Genomic DNA, 25422 nt, shown 5'->3' with positions numbered 1-25422 from the left:
GCTGAATTTCCTCAAGTCCTTAGCACATTTGTGAGCCACTACGTAGAGTGAGAAATCTGTTGGTCAAATGTACATACATTTCCTAACATACTCCAGGTTCACTAATGAGTGTTTAGTAACTCTTTACACAATTTGCATTGCGGGACACCTACCGATTTATTTGAAGCTGCTCAAAACCAGACCACAACTTCTCCCCTGCTGGAGTTGAGCTCGGTATCCTGACTGACATCTACATTCCCCAGTTCTTAATTCATGCTTATTCTCCTTTAAGTTTGGTCTGTACGTACTGACGCTCTCACAGTTACAATCAATGGGCTGCAGCGAAACTACCTGTGCAAACATGCAGTGTTTCAGTAAGAGCGTGCAAAAACAATCAGAGGTAGGGAAACTGGTCGGAGAAGCCAGCTTAAAGAGATATGGAAGTAAATTTGTCTACCGCTTTGTCTAGCATTACTGTTTTCCAGCTTATTTACAACTAACACCCGTGCAAGTTTACACGTACAACGCTGTTCATTTGCATATACAATCTTTATGTCCTACAAGGAAACAAGGAGGACGAGCCTGATTACTAGGAAGTCATGATGCAGGTTTTGTTTATTTTACGTGTCCATAAGATGTATGGTATTTACATTGCCCCATGACGGAACGTGCTATGAATCAACGACAGACCCATTCATTACTCAGGGCTATTCAGAGGTGTACAGCACAATACGATGGGGTAGTACCGGTACAGAACGCATTGACATGCACCTTGTGCATGGGGAAGTACGTTGCAATGCTCTCGCTGGTGAAAGACATTATCCGTCACGATGAATGTTTATTTCTGTCGATCGACGAATGCATGAGACTGGTTCATTAGTAAGAAGAAACGAGGGACTTGGCAACATGAGGACAACTCGCACACCAGATTTTGACGAGGAGGTGCTGGAACATGTTGTAGCGCACCCCATTACAAGCAGTCGTCGTATAGCACGTGAAAAGGGCACTTCACATACAAGCATGTGGCAAGTACTCCACGAACAACAATTACACACATATCACCCACAACGAGTCGATGCAACGCTTGTGACTGACTTTGCAACAAGGGTCGCATTGTGTCAATGGTTGCTCCAACAATGGATTACCTCCAGATCATGCTCTTTACTGATGAGGCCTCATATGATCGTGATGGTATTTCGAACAGCAGGATTAACCATCAGTGAGAGGAAACGTTCACGCTGTAGTAGAGTACGTTTTGCTGTGTATGTCTGGGCCGGCATTGTAGGCGACAGGCCGGCCGCGGTGGTCTAGCGGTTCTGGCGCTGCAGTCCGGAACCGCGGGACTGCTACGGTCGCAGGTTCGAATCCTGCCTCGGGCATGGGTGTGTGTGATGTCCTTAGGTTAGTTAGGTTTAAGTAGTTCTAAGTTCTAGGGGACTTATGACCTAAGATGTTGAGTCCCATAGTGCTCAGAGCCATTTGAACCATTTGTAGGCGACAGTCTTATTGGACCATATCTTCTACCTGCCCGTCTGAATGGCCACCTGTGCTGCAGGTTCTTGCAAAGAGTTCTACCTGAATTGTTGGAGAACGTACCCTCGGCGGTTCATGAGAGGATGTGGATACAACATGACGGCCCACCGCCTCACTTCAGTGTGTATGTCCGCAACCATCTGAGTGCTGTATTTCCTGGTCGCTACACTGGAAGGGGAGGTCCTATTCCATGGCCAGCGAGGTCACCTGATCTGAATCCCCTTGATTAATTCCTATTGGGATATCTAACGTCACTTGTGTATGAGACCTCAGTGGATAAGAAAATGGAATTAGTTCAAATGGCTCTAAGGACTATGGGACTTAACATCTGAGGTCATCAGTACCCTAGACTTAGAACTACTAAAAGCTAACTAACCTAAGGACATCACTTCCATATGCCCGAGGCAGGAGTCGCACCTGCGACCGTAGCAGCAACGCGGTTCCGGACTGAAGCGCCAAGAACCGCTCGGCCACAGCGGCCGGCTGTAATTAGTTGCCAGAATTGTAGCTGCCTGTGATGTTAAGCACACCAGGGATATTTGTCGGGGTGCATCAGAATGCTGTTCGGCTATTTCTTGCTTGCATTGAGGTCGATGGCTGTCAGTTTTAGCATATTTTGTAAGATATAATACAATTTGTGCGTTCATTGTCTCATTGATGGTAACTGTAACTAATGTAAATAAAAAAAAGAACACAGTAATATGATTTTATTCCTATTATCTCCTTAAGCGGACTTCTCCGAAACCAGTTGCATTGAATTGTATTGCCGGACTCGGTGGCCGAGTGGTTCAAGGCGCTTTAGTCTGGGACCGCGGGACCGCTACGGTAACAGGTTCGAATCCTGCCTCAGGCATGGATGTGTGTGATGTTCTTAGGTTAGTTAGGTTGAAGTAGTTCTAAGTTCTCGGGGACTGATGACCTAATATGTTAAGTCCCATAGTGCTCAGAGTCATTTGAACCCTTTTCTTGTACTGTATTGTATGTTAACCGGGGACCTAGAAACGACGGAGGGGCTCCGTCCCCGCCGCAGCCGCAGTGGTCCACAACCCCACGACGACTACGGCAGTCCACTTCACCCCTCCGTCGCCCCAAACCGAACCCAGGGTTATTGTGGGGTTCGACCTCTGGTGGACCCCCCAGGGAACGTCTCACACCAGACGAGTGTAACCCCTATGTTGGCGTGGTAGAGTAATGGTGGTGTACGCGTACGCGGAGAACTTGTTTGCGCAGCAATCGCCGACATAGTGTAACTGAGGCGGAATAAGGGGAACCAACCCGCATTCGCCGAGGCAGATGTAAAACCGCCTAAAACCATCCACAGACTGGCCGGTTCGCCGGACCTCGATACAAATCCGCCGGGCGGATTCGTGCCGGGGACCAGGCTCTCCTTCCAGCCCGGAAAGCCGTGCGTTAGACTGCACGGCCAACCGGGCGGGCTCCGAAACCAGTTACCCTACCTCAAATCATTCAGTGGAACATTCTCTATGACCTGTTAAATTTTTGCAAATCATCGAGTAAAATTGAAGTGATATCAGGTGTTCCCCAGGGGAGCGTCCTGGGACCTCTGCTGTTCCTGATCTATATAAATGACCTGGGTGACAATCTGAGGAGTTCTCTTAGGTTGATGCTGTAATTTAGTGTCGAGTAAGGTCATCCGAAGACAAGTATCAGTTGAAAAGCGATTTAGAAAAGATTTCTGTATGTTGTGGCAGGTGGCAGTTGACGCTGCATAACGAAAAGTGTGAGGTGATCCACATGAGTTCCAAAAGAAATCCATTGGAATTCGATTACTCGATAAATAGTACAATTCTCAAGGCTGTCAATTCAACTAAGTACCTGGGTGTTAAAATTACGAACAACTTCAGTTGGAAAGACCACATAGATAATATTGTGGGGAAGGCGAGCCAAAGGTTGCGTTTCATTGGCAGGACACTTAGAAGATGCAACAAGTCCACTAAAGAGACAGCTTACACTACGCTCGTTCGTCCTCTGTTAGAATATTGCTGCGCGGTGTGGGATCCTTACCAGGTGGGATTGACGGAGGACATCGAAAGGATGCAAAAAAGGGCAGCTCGTTTTGTATTATCACGTAATAGGGGAGAGAGTGTGGCAGATATGATACGCGAGTTGGGATGGAAGTCATTAAAGCAATGACGTTTTTCGTCGCGGCGAGATCTATTTACGAAATTTCAGTCACCAACTTTCTCTTCCGAATGCGAAAATATTTTGTTGAGCCCAACCTACATAGGTAGGAATGATCATCAAAACAAGATAAGAGAAATCAAAGCTCGAACAGAAAGGTTTAGGTGTTCGTTTTTCCCGCGCGCTGTTCGGGAGTGGAACGGTAGGGAGATAGTATGGTTGTGGTTCGATGAACCCTCTGCCAAGCACTTAAATGTGAATTGCAGAGTAATCGTGTAAATGTAGATGTAGATGCAAGCTTTCACGGAAACGCGCTGTATACCTGGATACCCACGTTGGACAGACAGAGGAACCCGTTATCCGGTGCAGGAGGCTGAACGGATTTCGTCAAGCTTACGGAAAGCCACGTTGACCTACTTTAAGCACTGTGCTTCAGTACACGTGCACTCTTAGGCTTCCGCCGCGAGCTGTTGAGCTGCTATGATGGTTGCGGCGCAATGAGAAGCTGTCCGCCGCCGGCGCGTTTACCTTGAGGACGTCCCCGGCGTGCGCCGCCCTCTGCCGGCCGCCGAACAGCCACCAGGAGCGCCCGGCGCGGTCCCTCCACAGCGAGGCGCCGACGCGCGGACCCGGGCCGCGGTAGGCGGCCGACTCGGTCGCGTTGAACGTGGTCGGCGGCAGCGCCCACTGCTCCCACTCCCACTCTGCAACACGCGTCACAGGCGGCTGTCAGCGCACAGGGGCGCGGTCGATTCCCAAAGACGAGTATGAGAACGCGTTCCTGAGATCTGGCGACGTCTACTCCGTGGTACAAACTCTGACGGGCGCGAGCGTAGATACATCAACCTAGTAGTATTTTAAGGAAAGTCATTAAATATCCAGAAGTATGCATGTCCTGCCATTCTATATTCACGAAGATGCAAATCTGGTTCTTTTTGCCGATGATACAAACTGTAGTGGTTAATAAAAAAGAAAAAGAGAAGAAAAGAAAAGGTTGAAAATGTGGGAAGAAATCGTGAATAAAAAGGGGTTTTTAAAATCGTTAATGACCGTGAAAAAGGGAAAGAATGAAATGCAAGTCGGACTTCGTATTACGGGAAAGTTATCGGACTTCGTGATTCGGAAAAGCTATTGTTGGGGTGGTCCTTGTGACGTTTCTGAGCAAAAGTCAAACCAATTTCCACAACAGAAATTATTTGAAAGAGAACAGAGAATAACAAAATGTGATTAACAGGGAGAAATGGCGTAGATAAGAGTTCATTCTTTACCATGTTAACATGTCATCTCTCGTGCGGCGTCCAGGTCTTGTTCTCCAAAAATTTCCTGTTTCATTTCTGCGTGAAAAGTCGTAGCTGCTCCGAAATTTTGCAATCGTCCAGAAATCACTAATTTATACAAATCAAAACCATCTTGGTATTGAATGCAATTTATTTTACGTTGCTACTTCCATCCTCCGAATTTCATACCAACTTCCACAATTCGTCTGCACATCAATGAGTTTTTTCGTCTTAATCCGACCACGACTAGCTAATAAGTAAGTTAAGCTTCCGCTCTCAAAGACAAAAGCGGGTAGAAAAACAAAAAGAGTAACAATTTTAGTACCTTCATTTTGTTATTATTTTCTATGCCGTCGAGCGCTCGTACAGCTGCGACAGTATAATTTATATCTGAGGGAACGACTGTAGCGCGGCGAAATTCAAAGTCTCGCTACAAAGCATAGCTATCACACCCAACAGACAAGAATTAACTGATGAAATTTTAAACGATGTTTTTCAGAAAATCATTAAGTGGTTCCCTGCAACTCTCATTAAACTTCGACACAACATAGTATATTCAGTTCCACACAGTAAATGGAATGACACCATTAGTAAATATAGACTTCGATCAGAAGTCGGTAGCTAAGGTAGAATATTCAAAATTTCTAGGTAAGGGGTTGAACTGCAAAAAAACACACTGAAGAACTGCTGAAACGTTTGAGTTCAGTTACTTATGCTATTAGAGTCAATGCAAATTTTGGCGATATACATCTCAGTAAATTAGCTTACCACGCCTATTTTCATTCTCTGCTTTCGTATGGCATCGTATTCTGGGGTAACTCATCATTGAGTAAAAGTGTTCATTGCACAAAAGCGTGTAATCAGAATAATTGCTGGAGCTCATCCAAGATCATCCTGCAGACACTTATTTAAAGAGTTAGGGATCTTTACTGTAGCCTCACAATATATATATAGTGAAGATCATCTTTTCTCCTAGTGTCGTAGCCATGTACACTGCTATTACTTTTGAATTCGTTCGGATTGTTAATAACAATATATAAATAACTGAATATATATATATATATATATATGATCTTCACTATATATATATATATATATATATATATATATATATATATATATATATATATATATACTGTTAGGCTACAGTAAAGATCCCTAACTCTTTAAATAAGTGTCTGCAGGATGATCTTGGATGAGCTCCAGCAATTATTCTGATTACACGCTTTTATATATACACTCCTGGAAATTGAAATAAGAACACCGTGAATTCATTGTCCCAGGAAGGGGAAACTTTATTGACACATTCCTGGGGTCAGATACATCACATGATCACACTGACAGAACCACAGGCACATAGACACAGGCAACAGAGCATGCACAATGTCGGCACTAGTACCGTGTATATCCACCTTTCGCAGCAATGTAGGCTGCTATTCTCCCATGGAGACGATCGTAGAGATGCTGGATGTAGTCCTGTGGAACGGCTTGCCATGCCATTTCCACCTGGCGCCTCAGTTGGACCAGCGTTCGTGCTGGACGTGCAGACCGCGTGAGACGACGCTTCATCCAGTCCCAAACATGCTCAATGGGGGACAGATCCGGAGATCTTGCTGGCCAGGGTAGTTGACTTACACCTTCTAGAGCACGTTGGGTGGCACGGGATACATGCGGACGTGCATTGTCCTGTTGGAACAGCAAGTTCCCTTGCCGGTCTAGGAATGGTAGAACGATGGGTTCGATGACGGTTTGGATGTACCGTGCACTATTCAGTGTCCCCTCGACGATCACCAGTGGTGTACGGCCCGTGTAGGAGATCGCTCCCCACACTATGATGCCGGGTGTTGGCCCTGTGTGCCTCGGTCGTATGCAGTCCTGATTGTGGCGCTCACCTGCACGGCGCCAAACACGCATACGACCATCATTGGCACCAAGGCAGAAGCGACTCTCATCGCTGAAGACGACACGTCTCCATTCGTCCCTCCATTCACGCCTGTCGCGACACCACTGGAGGCGGGCTGCACGATGTTGGGGCGTGAGCGGAAGACGGCCTAACGGTGTGCGGGACCGTAGCCCAGCTTCATGGAGACGGTTGCGAATGGTCCTCGCCGATACCCCAGGAGCAACAGTGTCCCTAATTTGCTGGGAAGTGGCGGTGCGGTCCCCTACGGCACTGCGTAGGATCCTACGGTCTTGGCGTGCATCCGTGCGTCGCTGCGGTCCGGTCCCAGGTCGACGGGCACGTGCACCTTCCGCCGACCACTGGCGACAACATCGATGTACTGTGGAGACCTCACGCCCCACGTGTTGAGCAATTCGGCGGTACGTCCACCCGGCCTCCCGCATGCCCACTATACGCCCTCGCTCAAAGTCCGTCAACTGCACATACGGTTCACGTCCACGCTGTCGCGGCATGCTACCAGTGTTAAAGACTGCGATGGAGCTCCGTATGCCACGGCAAACTGGCTGACACTGACGGCGGCGGTGCACAAATGCTGCGCAGCTAGCGCCATTCGACGGCCAACACCGCGGTTCCTGGTGTGTCCGTTGTGCCGTGCGTGTGATCATTGCTTGTACAGCCCTCTCGCAGTGTCCGGAGCAAGTATGGTGGGTCTGACACACCGGTGTCAATGTGTTCTTTTTTCCATTTCCAGGAGTATATATATATATATATATATATTCACTTATTTATATATTGTTATTAACAATCCGAACGAATTCAAAAGTAATAGCAGTGTACATGGCTACGACACTAGGAGAAAGGATGATCTTCACTACTCGATGTTAAATTTAACTTTGGCTCAGAAGGGGGTAAATTATGCTACCACAAAAGTCTTTGGTGACTTACCTAATAGCATCAAAAGTCTGACAGGTAGCCTTGTAGCATTTAAAAGGAAATTAAAAGAATTTCTGAATGGCAACTCCTTCTGCTCATTAGAATTTTTTTTGGATACAGTAAGTGGGTAATTTCCCCACCCCCACAAAAAAAAGGGTAATGTAAATATTAAGTGTCATGTAGTATTTTGTGTTATGTAATATCTTGTATGGGAACCTTTTGTTAACCTGACACGTTCCACACATCATTACGAAGTGTCGTATTCATGATCTATGCAACAAGTACTAACCTAATCTAATCTAATATGCAGATAATAAGATTAATACTGTATGAGACATTCTCATAAAGACACAGGACAGTCAGGCAGTGTACAAAATACCATAACAATTAAACTACATGACAATGTTATGACCGGTAATTCACCAGTTGCAACTATTGCTAACAATCAGTTTCTAAATGTAGCAGCAAATATGGGAGTTAATCGTACAGCTGACGAAGCAAGAGAATATATTAAAACTGTCTTCCGCAAAGCTTCAAGCAACTACAACCAGCACTGTTATCCTTTTCTGGCATCAATACAATTACGAAAGTTCTACAAAAAAAATCTCATGTGAGCTTCACGACATTTCTACCAGATTTTTGGAAAGTTGTTCCAAATTGATTCATACAATGCATCACAGGCACAGGGAATTTTTACAGGCAGGTTAAAGTATGCAGGTGTTAAACCATTTCATAAGAAAGATGACAAGACAGCCTTAAACCGTTATGGTTCAACTTCTCTGCTGATACATGTTTCAAAAATATTGGAAAAGAGTAGTCGCATACTTAAGTAGAAACAATTTACGCAGCATATCATACTTTGGATTTCAGAAGGGTTGCTCAACTGAGAATGCTAGTTTTGCCTCCACTATTCAAATAATACGGGTTTCAAATAATAAAATATCGACAGATGGTATTTCTTGTAATCTTCCCAAGGCGTTTGATTGTGTAGATCATGTTACTCTCTTAGAAAAACTCAAGGTTTATGGAACTGATGGCTTTACACACAACTGGTTTGATTCATACTTCACAAACAGAATGCAAAAGATTATTCTGAATTACTCAAACAGTGACGGAAGGGTAGAAATAAAATGTTAGTGACTAGGAAAATAAGTCACAAAGGGAGTCCCACAGGGTTCAATTTTTGGGCCACACCTAAGCCTTCTACTTGTGATTGACCTTCTACTAAACATTCAGCAAATGGAACTGGTACTTTTTGCAGACGAAACCAGTATTATAACACATCCAACTACAGGGAAAGCAACAAAAGAATTGGTAAATGATATATTCCAAAGCTGTTTAGGTTGTTCTCTGAAAATGGACTTTCCATAAATTTTGAAAGAAAACATACTACATTCACTGCTATACAATAAATAGTGTCATACCAAGAATCGATTTAGCACATGAGCAGCTGGCAGTAAGTTCAATAGAACGCTCCAAATTTTTGGGGCGTACATGTTGATGAAAACTTGATCTGCAAGAAGCATGTCACTAAGCTTCTCAGACAGTTATGTTCAGCTACTTTTGTTCTTCACGTAATATCTAATCTTGGAAACAAACATTTTGCATATTTCCACTCAGTAATATCGTACGGAATAATTCTCTGGGGTATCTCATCACTTAGAAAGAAAGTATTGATTGCATAAAAGCGAGCAGTAAGAATAATATGTGGTGTTCGCCCATAGACGCCATGGAGGTACTTCTTCAAGAAGTTAGATATTTTAACTGTGACGTCACAATATAGATACCCATTAACTAAATTCGTCAAAAATAATAGGCCACAATTTGAGATAAACAGTGATGTCCGTAAATGCAACATTTGAGGGAAAAAATGCCCATTGTTAAAACTGCCAGTGGCTGTGAAATAAGTTCAATAAACAGCAATAAAATTTTTTGATCATTTTCCTAACCACATAAAATGTCTGACAGGCAGCGATGCAAGTTTTACAATTAATTTAAAATCGTTTGTCCTGGACAACTCCTTCTATTCCATCGATTAATTTCTACTTAAAAATTGGTAGCTATTAAAACAAGTATAGCTGCATCAGTAAGACTGAAAATAACAATGTGCTCATTTATGTCAACATTAATCGTTTGTACATATCCTGTTAGCTGACTAAGCAACAGCATTTCTATAAAAGAATAGTTCAAATGACCCACTCAACATGTAACTAAGTAACTTGGTAAAGCAAGCCTCGACTGAATCGGAAGTTTTTGAAGCAAGAAAGTCTATTCGCTCGTTGCTTAAACTTCTTTATGTGACACAATACCTTCAGATTTAGAAATGCATAAACAGTGCTTGAGCCCACAACGGATGGAACATGTCTGTACGTGTCTGTCGCGCATTATTTGTTTTGCCTGTGATGCCATTATATGGGTGTCATTGTTACGAATTAGACTTGTGCAGTGCTATAAACTGGTACAGCATCGAAACGCTTTTAGCCACAGCGTCATTATGAAGAGCTTGCGAAGTTTTATTAGGACCCACAATGACACAATAATAATATTCGTAATGATATATGTGAACAGCTATATTAAATTTAAAATGACAAAATAACGAAAGATATCGTCTCATATAGCTCGTAAATATGTTCGGTTTTGTAGGAAATGCAAGTCAGAGGAAAGCTCATGTCGAAAGGAATCCAAAAAGCCTAAAAAGTGCAGTGCCGAATGAACGCGAGAGCTAAGGCAGAGTCGAAAGGGAAATGAAGAACAGGCCGAAAAGCGATTACGAACAGTAACTGACACATCTGTTGTACAGGAGTCAGCGACAGACCGAAAATGTGATTCATCTCTCGTGTAACCATTATGCTCCTCCGTGTAACCACTGTATTGAAGAAACTGATAATTAAATTAAGTATTAGTACAAAACATCTGTGATGATTTTATCCGACGTTTTCAAGAAGAAGCTGATTTGCGGAGAGAGGATTTTTTAAAATTTCTTTTCATTCTTCTCCTTGTTGATAAGAGCCGTGTCATATATACACTATGTGATCAAAAGTATCCGGACACACAAAAACATATGTTTTTCATATTAGGTGGATTGTGCTGCCACCTACTGCCAGGCACTCCATATCAGCGACCTCAGTAGTCATTAGACATCGTCAGAGAGCAGAACAGGTCGCTTCGCGGAACTCACGGACTTCGAACGAGGTCAGGTGATTGGATGTCACTTGTGTCATGCTTCTGTACGCGAGATTTCCACACTTCCAAACATCCCTAGGTCCACCGTTTCCTATGTCATAGTGAAGTAGAAACATGAAGGGAGGCGTACAGCACAAAAGCGTACAAATAGACCTCGTCCGTTGACTGACAGAGAATGCCGACAGTTGAGGAGGGTCGTAATATGTAACAGGCATACATCTATCCAGACCATCACTCAGGAATTCCAAACTGCATCAGGATCCACTGCAAGTACTATGACAGTTAACCGGGAGGTGAGAAATCTTGGATTTCATGGTCGAGCGGCTGCTCATAAGCCACAAATCAAGCCGGTAAATGCCAAACGACGCCTCGCTTGGTGTAAGGAGCGTAACCATTGGACGATTGAACAGTGGAAAAAACGTATTGTAGAGTGACGCAACACGGTACAAAATGTGGAGATCTAATGGCAGGGTGTGGGTATGGCGAATGCCCGGTGAACGTCATCTGCCAGTGTGTGTAGTGTCAACAGTAAAATTCGGAGGCGGTAGTGTTATAGTGTGGTCGTGTTTTTCAAGGAGTGGGCTTGGACCCCTTGTTGTTTTGCGTGGCACTATCACAGCAGAGGCCTACATTGATGTTTTAAGCACCTTCTTGCTTCCCACTGTTGAAGAGCAATTTGGAGATGGCGATTGCATCTTTCAACACGATCGAACGCCTGTTCACAATGCACGGCCTGTGGCGGAGTAGTCACACGACAATAACATCCCTGTAATGAAACTTCCTGGCATATTAAAACTGTGTGCCGGACCGAGACTCGAACTCGGGACCTTTGCCTTTCGCGGCCAAGTGCTCTACCAACTGAGCTACCCAAGCACGACTCATGCCCCGTCCTCACAGCTTTACTTCTGCCAGTACCTCGTCTCCTACCTTCCAAACCTGAAGCAATAACCACAGCCAAACCAGGAAGATCTCATGTAATGACAGACAAGGACTATCAAGCACTGCGAATGGTGGTTGCAAAAAAAAAAAAAAAAAGAAAACGCACAGAATCCACGGAAGCGATCACTCGTAAGTTCCAAAGTGCTGTCAGCAGTCCAGATAGTGCAGTAACAGTGCTTAGAGACTTAAAAAGAATGGGGTAAGGTGGGCGAGCAACTCCTCGTAAGTCACATCTTTCTGCAGTCAGTGGTAAGCGTCACTTTAGGTGGTGTAAAGAGCGATGCCACAGGGCAATGGATGACTGGGAACGAATGATTTGGAGTGATGAATCACGCTGTGCTCTGTGGCTATCCGATGGAAGTGTTTGGGTTAGGTGATTGCCTGGAGATATTTACCGCCATCGTGTGTAGTGCCAACAGTAAAGTACAGTGGACGTGGTGTCACGATATGTGGGTGTTTCTCCCAGTTAAGATGTGATCACTTAATTATATGCAGGAAAGGCTATATGCGGTACGATATGAACACGTTTCATAGCTCTGTGTACTGCGTACAGCAGAGCAACAGTTCAGAGATGACTATTTATATCGGCATGACAATGTACCTTGTCATAAAGCAGTATTTGTGAGGCAGGAACACTCCTGAAATCGACTAGTCTGCCTAGAGTCCCGACCTGAACCCAAAGGAACGTCGTAGAAATAAGTTAGAACGGCTAATTCTCTCTAGGCCCCAGCGTCCAAAATCACTACCTTCCTTGGTTTCGGCTCTTGAGGAAGAACGGGCTGCATCCCTCCACAGATATTCAGACACATCATGTTCCCCAGCGCAGTTCAAGCTATCATTTAGGCCAAAGATGGACATACTCCGTACTATTGTTCACTAAGAGGTGTCCCGATACCTTTGATCAGGTAATGTGTAACCGCCAACCATGTACCACTCCTGTCGAGACCGCAAATACAAGATTTGACTAATTACAAGGCGCACAGAGGCATTTAAGCAGTCATTCTCCCCACGCTCCGTTGGTGAATGTCACGTAAAGAAACCCTAATTCGAGGTACAGTGGGAAGTGTGCTCTGTCATACATTTCTCAATGTTTTGCAGAGTATGGATGTAGGTGTAGACCTGATTATCAAATACCAGGTCGTGGGAGCGATCTGGCTACGAAACAGGATCATTTTGTTAGACCCACATACAAAGTTGACTGCCTTACAACAATGTCATGACGCTGTCTCTAAGTAAAATAGTGAACACTGGTACAATCAAGCGGAGAGGAAGCAGACGTGAGCCTATCGACAAATAATCGACTATCCCACCTTCAAATTCGCTGCGAGTATGTGTTGGCTCTTCACAACTGCAGCGTGAGAAGTATTAATGTTCTGCATGAATCTGTTCCAACAACTGAGCACTTAGTACCGGAAAATCACCTTCTTCCAAGGAAAGTATACAAGCACGAATGTGTTAATCGACCATACAACGTTTTAGCGCCGGTTTGCTAACACGATCCGGCGTTCTAAGACAACTCTGCACTTTACATGAATAGTATGGGTGCAGCTACTATTCCTTTAGTAATTTCTACATAAGTACTGTGGTGGTGGTCAAAGTACCTCATCCACCCGAGAAAGCACTGCTTCCCAAGTCGGGAGTCAGTATAGTTCGTTGTCCTCCTCGGTGGAGTATTGTGGTGCCATTTTCGACGTATTCCGTAACCGCTGGAAAAGCATTGCAAACAGCGTGCTGGATCTCTACTACATAAGTACTTAACGAGATACGGACGCTCAACTTCCAGACAGTTTCCATTTAATGTCCGCACGCGAAAACTATATCATACAATTCCAAAATTTAATAACTTTCAACCTGTAGCATCCTGATTACATTCCGGTTTTTATACTTGAAAGTTGGTGACCCATCGCGTGAATCATTTAACGGTCTGTCTCCTTAGTGCCCGGTCTTCTCCATCTCGAAGTAGCTGGCTCCATGTTTGGTTTGTCTTATCCTTTATTTGGTCCATCCATCATCTCGGTGAATTATGCTGCAATCTTTTCCCTTCGACTTCGCCTTGAATGATCGTATTTCCCAAGTTATCTTCCTATCATCGAATTATATCACCAAAAAACTGCAGTGTTCGCTGGAACCATGAACTGGACAACCTCTTCTCTGCCCTGAGTTCTTCATGCACTGATTTGTTGGTTAGTTTGTCCATCCATGATATCATCAACAACGACATCTCAAAAGGATCTTTTGCGGTCCGCTTCAGTTATTGTACACGTTCACATCATACAGAAAAACTAAAAACAACAGAGACTTCAGCACTATCGACTTGATATGCCTGATTCGGGCTCAGCCTTTTCAAGCCAGTGTGAGCCTCGATGAATTCCATGCTGTATTTATTGTGTATAGCCATTGTTTTTCTGAACCATTGAACAAATTATCAACTTCTTCATATTCTGATAGTATATGAGTAAGTGGTAGTGACTCACCACTGTCAATTATCATGATCTTGATCATTTTCTAATCAATTGACAATGCAAATTACTCACTATCTCTCTGAACCTTTTCGAGTACCTCGTTTATTTCCACTTCTGATTCATGAAAACCTTCACTCACAACATTCTCCACAGACGTTGTAACGTTGTTTTGCAGTAATTTTTGCCCACACCGACATTCCTTTATTACCCGAACGTAGTATGAAATGTTCGCTTATTTTCCCAACTGATAAGAAAGTCAATGCCATTGTTGCTTATTAGATGATCTTTGAATTTCAACCGAAATATTGTCCGTAAAGCGTATGCTTGACACTTAAGATAAAACATGAAGTCCTGAGAAGACATATCCAAAAAAAACAGTGAGTGAATGTTTCTCGCTGTCTTTAAATCTGTGGATTGGTATAACGGAAGTTCACAATATAAAAACCGTTTCAAGAAGTCGATCACTGGATCACAGCCCTACCCAGTCGACTCGTAATGTTCAACTGCAAACCTAAAACCACTGGCTTCGACTTTTAAATTAAGAATTTCATGTGCAGCTATATTCCTTTAAATATAATTAAGAACTAATACACAAAGGAAGTATAGACATTAGCTACAAGTGTGCATTGATTTAAATCAGTGGGGAAGGTTGAAAATTTTTACTAGAGCGGGATTCAAACCTTGGTCTACTGCTTACTAGGCAGATGCGTTGATCACTGCGCCATCCAGACGCAGTGGTATCACGACTACATGGACTGCCCTAGCACGCCCCCCCCCCCTCCCCCCCCCCCACCGTCAGACCATAATCCTCAAACTATCCACATACTACGAATGTAGTGACTCTTGCCCATGATCCTCATTACTTCCGGAATTTAGCCGATTTTCGAAAGAACAGGCACCGCCTACATATAATTAATTTGAGGACGGCCAATGATCTCTTCAGTGCGAATGCACAACAGGCTCAGACTCTTACAGGAATCCGCGCAATGCTGCAAGTGATGAGGGCAATGAGCAAGAGGCACTACTTTCATATTGTGTGGATAGGCCGAAGATTTGGGTCTGACGGGAGGCGTGCTAAGGTAGCCCGTGCAATTGCGTTGACCACTGTGTCCGGATGGCACAGTGTTCAGACCATCTGCCAAGTAAAAAATGGTTCAAATGGCTCTGAGCACTATGGGACTTAACATCTGAGGTCATCAGTCCCCTAGACTTAGAACTACTCAAAGCTAACTAACCTAAGGACATCACACACGTCCATGCCCGAGGCAGGATTCGAACCTGCGACCGTAGCAGCAGCGTGGTTCCGGACTGACGCCCTTAGAACCGCTCGACCACAGCGGCCGGCCATCTGCCAAGTAAGGAGGAGACCTGACCCAGCACAAATTATTTACTTTCCCCGTTGCCCGTTCGCAGAGAACGTCTGTAATTCCTTTGTTTCTTAATTCATAATGGCTTCATATCAAAATTGTGCGTGTTCTTTAGAATATGTCCAAAAGAACCGATACCAAAAGTATATAATTAAGAAAGGTCGTCCATCATCTTTCCGGCGTACATATGGGACAGAAATATTTCTTCCTTCCATATTTTGCTTGATAATTCTACAGCCATCTTCGTGGTGGGTCGGTGTCTGAATTAAAGCCACCGCGGGGAGAGCTTCAAGAAACAAAGAATTTAGAACGTATTGTGCTGGAGACGATCAATTACAGTCAGAAAGACTGACGCATTAAAAATTGTGTTGTTACACAGTAGGAGTGAATCATTTTTGTTACGCCCATCTGGAGCCCTACTAGCTAGCCTTTTCCTACTTCTTTACACACTTTTTTTCTACATCTTTGTAATGAAGAGCCAAAGAAACTGGTATGTATGCCTAATATCGTGTAGAGCCCAAGCGAGAACGCATAAGTGTCGCAACGCGACGTGTCATGGACTCGACTAATGTCTGAAGTAGTGCTGGCGGGAACTGACACCGTGAATCCTGCAAGGCTCTCCATAAATCCGTAAGAGTACAAGAGGATGGAGATCTTTTCTGAACAGCACGTTGCAAAGCATCCCAGATATAGTCAATAATGTTCATGTCTGAGGAGTTTGGTGGCCAGCGGAAGTGTTTAAACTCAGACGAGTGTTCCTGGAGCCACTCTGTACCAATTCTGGACGTGTGGGGTGTCGCATTGTCCTGCTGGAATTGCCCAAGTCCGTCGGAATGCACAGTGAACATGAATGGCTGCAGGTGATCAGACGGGATGCTTACGTACGTGTCACATGTCAGAGCCGTCTCTAGACGTGTCAGGGGTCCCATATCACACCAACTGCACATACCCCACACCATTATAGAGCCTCCACCAGCTTGAGCAGTCCCATGTTGACATGCAGGGTACACGTCCATCTGCTCGATACAATTTGAAACGAGCCTCGTTCGAAAAGGCAATAAGTTTCCAATCATCAACAGCCCATTGTCGGTGTTGACGGGCCGACGCGAGGCGTAAAGCTTTGTGTCGTGCAGTCATCAAGTGTACACGAGTGGGCCTTCGGCTGCAAAAGCCCACATCGATGACGTTTCTTTGAATGGTTCGCACGCTGACACTTGCTAGTATCACTTCTATCACATTGAACGATTCTCTTCAGTAGTCCTTGGTCCCGTTCTTGCAGGAAGTATTTCCGCCGCAGCGATGTCGGAGGTTTGATATTTTACCGCATTCCTGATATACACGTTACACTCGTGAAATGATCGTTTGGGAAAATCCCCACTTCATTGCTACCTCGGAGATGCTGTGTCCCATCGCTCGTGCGCCGACTATAACACCATGTTCAAACTCATTTAAGTCTTGATAACCTGTCATTTTAGCAGCAGTGACCGATCTAACAATTGCGGCAGACACTTGTCTTGTATAGGCGTTGTCGACCGCAGCGCCGTATTCTGCCTGTCTACATATCTCTGTATTTGAATGCGCTTATCTATACCAGTTTCTTTGGCGCTTCAGTGTACACACTCCGCTAGCCATCATCCGGTGCATGGCGGAGGGTATCTCGTAATTGTAATAGTCGTTCCCTTTCCTGTTCCATTGGCAAATGGAGCGAGGGAAAAACGACTGACATCACGCCCCCGTACGAATCCTGATTTCTCTTATATTGTGTTCACGGTCCTTATGCGAAATGTACTTCGGTGGCAGTAGAATCGTTCTGCAAAGTTGCAAATGCCTGTTTTCTAAATTTTCTCCATAGTGTTTCGCGAAAAGACCGTCGTCCTTTCGTCTTCTTTCCAGGGATTCCGATTTGAGTTCACGAAGCACCTCCGTAATATCCGCTTGTTTATCGAACCCACCTGCAATTTATCCAGCGAAACAGCTCTCTACTCCTTCGATATCTTCCCTTTATCCAATACAGTGGGGATCCCAAAACACTCGTGCAGTAGTGAAGAATGGGCCACCCTAGTGGTCTACACGCGGTCTCCTTTATATATGAGCTATACTTTCCTAAAATTCTCACAATAAAACAATACCGACCATTCACCTTCCTTGCTAACGATCTTACGTGCTCGTTCCATTCCATTCCGTTTTGCTACGTTACACCAAAATATTTAATCGGTATGACTGTGTCAAGCAGAATAACGTATAAGAGATTAGAGCCCACACAGAGGCGTACTGACACTTTTCCTTTCCACGAACAATACGAGACTGGAATAGAAGGGAGAACTGATAGAAGGACTCAAAGTACCCTCCGCCACACACCGTCAGGTGGCTTCTGGAGTATAGATGTAGATGTAGAACGTTAATACTGCACTGCAATATTACAGGATTTTTTTCCTCCTCGTCAGCATTAACCTAATTTTGCTACGTTTAGAGCAATCTGTCATGCATTACGCCAAATAGACGTTCTAAGTTGTTCTGTGCCATCCTACAGTCACTCAACGACGACGTTTTCCGTACACTACATCGTCATCAACCAAGAGTTGCAAGTTGCTGTTCACCCTATCCGTCTAATCATTTATGAAAATACACTCCTGGAAATGGAAAAAAGAACACATTGACACCGGTGTGTCAGAACCACCATACTTGCTCCGGACACTGCGAGAGGGCTGTACAAGCAATGATCACACGCACGCCACAGCGGACACACCAGGAACCGCGGTGTTGGCCGTCGAATGGCGCTAGCTGCGCAGCATTTGTGCACCGCCGCCGTCAGTGTCAGCCAGTTTGCCGTGGCATACGGAGCTCCATCGCAGTCTTTAACACTGGTAGCATGCCGCGACAGCGTGGACGTGAACCGTATGTGCAGTTGACGGACTTTGAGCGAGGGCGTATAGTGGGCATGCGGGAGGCCGGGTGGACGTACCGCCGAATTGCTCAACACGTGGGGCGTGAGGTCTCCACAGTACATCGATGTTGTCGCCAGTGGTCGGCGGAAGGTGCACGTGCCCGTCGACCTGGGACCGGACCGCAGCGACGCACGGATGCACGCCAAGACCGTAGGATCCTACGCAGTGCCGTAGGGGACCGCACCGCCACTTCCCAGCAAATTAGGGACACTGTTGCTCCTGGGGTATCGGCGAGGACCATTCGCAACCGTCTCCATGAAGCTGGGCTACGGTCCCGCACACCGTTAGGCCGTCTTCCGCTCACGCCCCAACATCGTGCAACCCGCCTCCAGTGGTGTCGCGACAGGCGTGAATGAAGGGACGAATGGAGACGTGTCGTCTTCAGCGATGAGAGTCGCTTCTGCGTTGGTGCCAATGATGGTCGTATGCGTGTTTGGCGCCGTGCAGGTGAGCGCCACAATCAGGACTGCATACGACCGAGGCACACAGGGCCAACACCCGGCATCATGGTGTGGGGAGCGATCTCCTACACTGGCCGTACACCACTGGTGATCGTCGAGGGGACACTGAATAGTGCACGGTACATCCAAACCGTCATCGAACCCATCGTTCTACCATTCCTAGACCGGCAAGGGAACTTGCTGTTCCAACAGGACAATGCACGTCCGCATGTATCCCGTGCCACCCAACGTGCTCTAGAAGGTGTAAGTCAACTACCCTGGCCAGCAAGATCTCCGGATCTGTCCCCCATTGAGCATGTTTGGGACTGGATGAAGCGTCGTCTCACGCGGTCTGCACGTCCAGCACGAACGCTGGTCCAACTGAGGTGCCAAGTGGAAATGGCATGGCAAGCCGTTCCACAGGACTACATCCAGCATCTCTACGATCGTCTCCATGGGAGAATAGCAGCCTGCATTGCTGCGAAAGGTGGATATACACTGTACTAGTGCCGACATTGTGCATGCTCTGTTGCCTGTGTCTATGTGCCTGTGGTTCTGTCAGTGTGATCATGTGATGTATCTGACCCCAGGAATGTGTCAATAAAGTTTCCCCTTCCTGGGACAATGAATTCACGGTGTTCTTATTTCAATTTCCAGGAGTGTAGATTACAAGAGCAGCCCTATAGTTTTCCTTTCGAATAACTTGAAAATCACCAACGCATGAGCGTATAAAATCTTCATCTAGCACTGGATGGGAAACGGCTTATGATAATTACAATGTGGATACTTAATATGAAATTGACTCCTCCCAAAAATGGACCAATAACTCGTCAAGGCCTTGTGACCAAATGCTAGCGATGGGAGTGAGAGATTCTAGCAATATTTCTCGAATGCAGTCGACTTCTGACACTTCTAGCTTGTAGAACAAACTTGTCCTTAGGAGTCCAAACACAAACCTGTAAAAGACGATAATTGCCCCGTGACCTTTGAAGACTTCCGAGAAGACACAGGGGAAATGGGGAACAGAGAATGGGCAAACGCTTTGTTAAGGCTACAGTAACAGCGGCCTCTGCTCCTACTCCCCGGTAACGCCAAGCGAAGGCGAGAAGGCCTGTGTACCGCCAAGTCTCAAAGTAAATTGCGACGTCGCAGCGGGAGCGACAAAGGCGCCATTGTCTGCCCCCTGGGCCGACTTCTATTAGTGGCACTCAGCAGACGGGCGGCAACCACTAGTTGCGAAATCACGTGCTCCCTGCCGAGAACAACTCACTTAGAAGCGTTTTATGGGACGCCGAAAGGAAGTTTTAATTTGTCAGCAGAGCTCGGCGACACAGAGGTTATTGCAGTCTGAGCACTATTTCATCATGACGACGGTGGCAAAAGCATGGCTCCATTTAAGAGACAAATCCGCCGTTTTCCCCTATACTGGGTCGGTGCATAACTTCGTGCCGTTTTTACAATGCCATGACTTTATTTTATTAGTACAAAATACGGTATGTTATGTTACAATACGCGGACTCGCTCAGTGGTGTAGTCGCTATCTTTGTCAATGACCGTCTGTCAGCGTCCTGGTACAAATTCTATGCCTCTCATGTAGACCTGTTGTGGTTTAGATTTGTTGAAATTTAGACTGTGGCTATGAAAAGCTTCATCATGAAATTTTTGTACCCGAACGCTGCTGGAGAGACACCGGAAAAAAATTATGATCAGAAGGAGCATCGTCTGCTGAATATGGATGGTGAGGAAATGGTTCCCAGACGAGATCAGCAATGGCATTTATGGTGGTCCTGGCCCTATGCAGGCGTGCCTTGTCGTAGTGTAACAACATAGATTTATTATGACTTTTGTTTGCAATAGCAAAAGCTAGACGTTTTAGCTTTTATCGTTTCATTTCTACGAAGCAATTACTAATTCAGACTGTCCGTCTGGTTGTACCAAACGCACAACATGGTGTTTTGAGGGTGTGCATCATCCTTGCTTTTATCAGTGAGCTGAGCCATTCTTTCCTGTTCTTTATGTTCACATCCAGACGGCATTTCTCATCATCTGTAAGCATCTTCTCAAGGAATGGTTTGTGTCTACGAAGAGCCAAATACACTCACGCTCATAAATTAAGAATAATTGTAGAATGTGGTGTCACACAACGTGGCACTACACAAAACTGGCGCTAATAGCATAGGCACATAGGGAATATACACGACAAAAATCTTTAAGTCCACGGTATTGGTGATAAGTTGAGAAAACCGTCCCGAAACACATGTGCTACAAAACGCCACTGTTTCCTGCGCATGTAGCTTGACATCAATATGGGATATGATCACCATGCACACGTACAGTGCCCGCCCAACGGGTTGGCATACTCTGGATCAGGTGGTCGAGCAGCTGCTGGGATATAGCCTCCCATTCTTGCACCAGTGCCTATCGGAGCTCCTGAAGTGTAGGGGTTCGAAGATGTGCAGCGATACGTCGACCGAGACATCCCAGACGTGCTCGATGGGGTTTAGGTCCGGAGAATAGGGAGGCCACTCCATTCGCCTGATATGTTCTGTTTCAAGGTACTCCTCCACGATGGCAGCTCGGTGGGGCCGTGCGTTATCATCCATCTGGGGGAAAGTGGGACCCATTGCATCCCTGAAAAGGCGGACATACTGGTGCACAATGACGTCCCGATACACCTGACCTGTTACAGTTCCTCTGTCAAAGACATGCAGGGGTTACATGCACCAATCATAATCCCACCCCACACCATCAAACCACAACCTCCATACAGGTCTCTTTCAAGGACATTAAGGAGTTGCTATATGGTTCCTGGTTCACGCCGGATGAAAACTCGGTGAGAATCACTTTTCAGACTATACCTGGACTCGTCTGTGAACATAACCTGGAACCACTGTTCCTATGACCATCTACTGTGTTCTTGACACCATTCCTTACGGGATCTCCTGTGACCAGGGGTCAGTGGAATCCGGGCGAATAAACCATGTCTGTTCAGTCGACTGTAGACTGTGTGTCTGGAGACAACTGTTCCAGTGGCTGCAGTAAGGTCCCGAGCAAGGCTACCTGCAGTACTCCGTGGCCGCCTGCGGGCACTGATGGTGAGATATCGGTCTTCTTGTGGTGGTGTACACTGTGGACGTCCCGTGTTCTTGACACCATGCCTTACGGGCTCTCCTGTGACCAGGGGTCAGTGGAATCCGGGCGAATAAACCATGTCTGTTCAGTCGACTGTGTGTCTGGAGACAACTGTTCCAGTGGCTGCAGTAAGGTCCCGAGCAAGGCTACCTGCAGTACTCCGTGGCCGCCTGCGTGGCACACGGAGGGCCCGTACTACGACCTGCTGTGTCTGACCATCCTCCAGTCGCCCTAGTATTCTACCCCTTATAACGTCATCAATATGTGTTCTTTGAACCATTTTCAACTGTCACCATGAGCACGTCTGAAAACGTCTGCACTCTTACTAACTGCACCGTACTCTGACATGCACCAACACACCTCTGAGTATGTGGACTGCTGCCAGCGCCACCGTGCGACGACCGCAGGTCAAATGCACCGCATGGTCATACCCCGAGGTTATTTAAACAGCAAACCGCCCACCAGAGCGTTGTTTCACCATGTATCAGCATTATCCTTAATTTATGAGCATGAGTGTAGTAACGGTACAGTAATGACTAATATGTGGTTATTCGCTGATTTTTGTTGGTGTCACTTAACACATTTTGCACCCCTTACCCAATTATAACACCTTGCCAAATGAATGCAAATAGCGCACAATGATTGTGTAATCGCATTCCCTAATCTTAGTCAATTCTCCCGTTTTTGGCGAGGAATCGTTTTGTAAATGATTTAAACGGGGTTGGGTTGGGTTGTTTGGGGGAAGAGGCCAGACAGAGAGGTCATCGGTCTCATCGGATTAGGGAAGGATGGGGAAGTAAGTCGGCCGTGGCCTTTCAGAGTAATCATCCCGGCATTGGACTGGAGCGATTTAGAGAAAACACGGAAAACCTAAATCAGAATGCCCGGGAGCGTGGATTTACATGGTTTTCACTAAAAGCAAAAGCTCTTCCAGACAGTCATTCACCACACAAGTCGAATTTTCCTTCTCGGGGACGAGAAACAAATTCCGTGCCGTTCTCTCAGCAAATGCTTCCTTCCCATACAAACCACAAATTCTTCTCGTGGCTTCTGCAGCCATTAAACTCTAAGAGTAAAATGTGTCGGAAGGGTTTACTTTTCTCTACCTGACACTCTGTACTGATTAGCCTTGAGAAAGGCCAAAATAAGCTTTGAACAACATACAAGCTCCTGTTCGCAACAGCCAAACTCCAAAGTGAAGAAAAATAATTGGATAACCAAAAAACTAGCTTCACAACGCAGTGGTACCAACCGAATTAAGAACGGCACTGTCCTATGAACTGAACCAATAATTACAGGAAAGAGTGTACTCTAAATGGCTCAGATTGCTCTGAGCACTATGGGACTTAACATCTGAGGTCATCAGACCCTAGAGCTTAGAACTACTTAAACCTAACTAACCTAAGGACATCACACACATCAATGCCCGAGGCAGGATTCGAATTTGCGACCGTAGCGGTCGTGAGGTTCCAGACTGAAGCGCCTAGAACCTCTCGGATACAGCGGCCGGCGTACTCTAAATCCAAAGACAAAATGTCGGAGGTTGTACAGGAATATTTTCTGAGAATTTTTGTACAAGACAGCCGTGGTCTCCGGTGACTCATTACGGAGTAATTGCATTTTATTTAATTCATTATCTCCACTTTTCTTTGTATCTCTGTTCTGCTGAAAATATCTGCACAACAGAGCGAATGCGGACTCTACGTGCTGTGCTTCTTGTTTGGAAACAAACTTGTTCCACTAATTCACGGTACTTGCTGCTGATAACAATAACACCTTCAAGCTGCATTCAATACCGTTCGGTTCTGTCTCGGCTTTGTTGCTCTGGCTGTGTAACCGATATTCGCATCATGGGTACATACGCTGATTGTAGTGAAATGGTGATACAATGACGTAATGCTGAGCTCTTCCCGCAGCGACGGCAACCAATCACAGTAAATAAGCATGTGGAGAAAGTCCAGATAAAATTAGGCGATTATTAGCTCTCAAATATGCGTATAAGCCTATCTTGTCGCCTTCCATTCAGGAAAAGGGGCACAAAATTCTATAAGGGGCAGGCCAATGAAAATGAGACAGGTGGAAAAAACATAAATAAGCTGATTACTGTTTCAAAGAAATCACCACAAGTGTTAATACATCCACCCCACTATGCGACAAGACAATTGATGCCTTGATGGAAAAATGTTTCGTGCTGCCTACAGAACCAGGCGTTCACCTCTCCTCTGAGGCAAATATCTCTCCTCACGGCTCCATGTACATGGACCATATGTTGCCAAGATTGTTTCCATTACGCTGCTGAAGATTCACCGGGAACCCCTTACACATGCACCATAAAGCCCCGATCGTGCCCCATTCGATTCCCATATTTTTGGAGCCTTGAAGAAAGACATTCGTAGTCGTCGATTTTCTTTCGAACGAAAGGTTCACACATGCGTACAATCATGGAAGTTGGGTTGTTTTGGGGAAGGAGACCAGACAGCGAGGTCATCGGTCTCATCGGATATGGAAGGATGGGGAAGGACGTCGGCCGTGCCCTTTGAAAGGAACCATACCGGCATTTGCCTGGAGCGATTTAGGGAAATCACGGAAAACCTAAATCAGGATGGCCGGACGCGGGATTGAACCGTCGTCCTCCCGAATGCGAGTCCAGTGTCTAACCACTGCGCCACCTCGCTCGGTCGTACAATGATGGTTCCGTAGGCAACCACGAACATTTTTCCATGAAGGCACTGACCATTTTGTCTCACCGTGGGATAAATATATTAACAGATTGAACCATTACTTTTGAAATAATAAATAGTTTATTTACTATTTTCCATCTGCCTTCTTTTCATTTGACTGCTCCTGATAAAACTGCGCTGTAAAATATTCCACGTACCTTAAGATAGACAACCCAACTTCTCATGAACAAGTCTCTAAAATTATAACCTGATGTTTCCTGCATGGTTGTAACTGCACTACTATGTGGATTACATGTCAGTATAGTCTAACTGTTTTGCATCCAAGCGTCGACACTTCAGCACCTGATCTGCTGCCCATGGGAAAATTAGCATTAATGGATTGCTCTTGTCACATGTAATTAGATGTACTAACCACTCTAAAAATATACTGGTGCCAACAGCTATAATTATTAGTCTGCAAATGAAGTAAACACTGATGTAATTTTGTTCAATACCTGGGCATATGG

The 25422-nt window shown here is 45.5% G+C and overlaps 1 protein-coding gene across 1 annotated transcript in view; it reads right to left on the bottom strand.

Annotated features, from left to right (window-relative positions):
- The window catches only part of LOC126204177 (uncharacterized), a 388056-nt gene that overhangs the window by 232276 nt on the left and 130358 nt on the right, over positions 1 to 25422 (bottom strand). The window contains exon 2 of the mRNA XM_049938582.1: positions 4183 to 4358. Coding sequence (XP_049794539.1) covers positions 4183 to 4358 — 176 coding nt within the window. The remainder of the gene's footprint in view (positions 1 to 4182; positions 4359 to 25422) is intronic.

This window comes from Schistocerca nitens, chromosome 9 (assembly GCF_023898315.1).
Source record: "Schistocerca nitens isolate TAMUIC-IGC-003100 chromosome 9, iqSchNite1.1, whole genome shotgun sequence".
Classification (NCBI taxonomy): domain Eukaryota; kingdom Metazoa; phylum Arthropoda; class Insecta; order Orthoptera; family Acrididae; genus Schistocerca; species Schistocerca nitens.
Note: the sequence above shows the minus strand (reverse complement) of the source record. Positions and strands in the feature narration are given on the sequence as shown.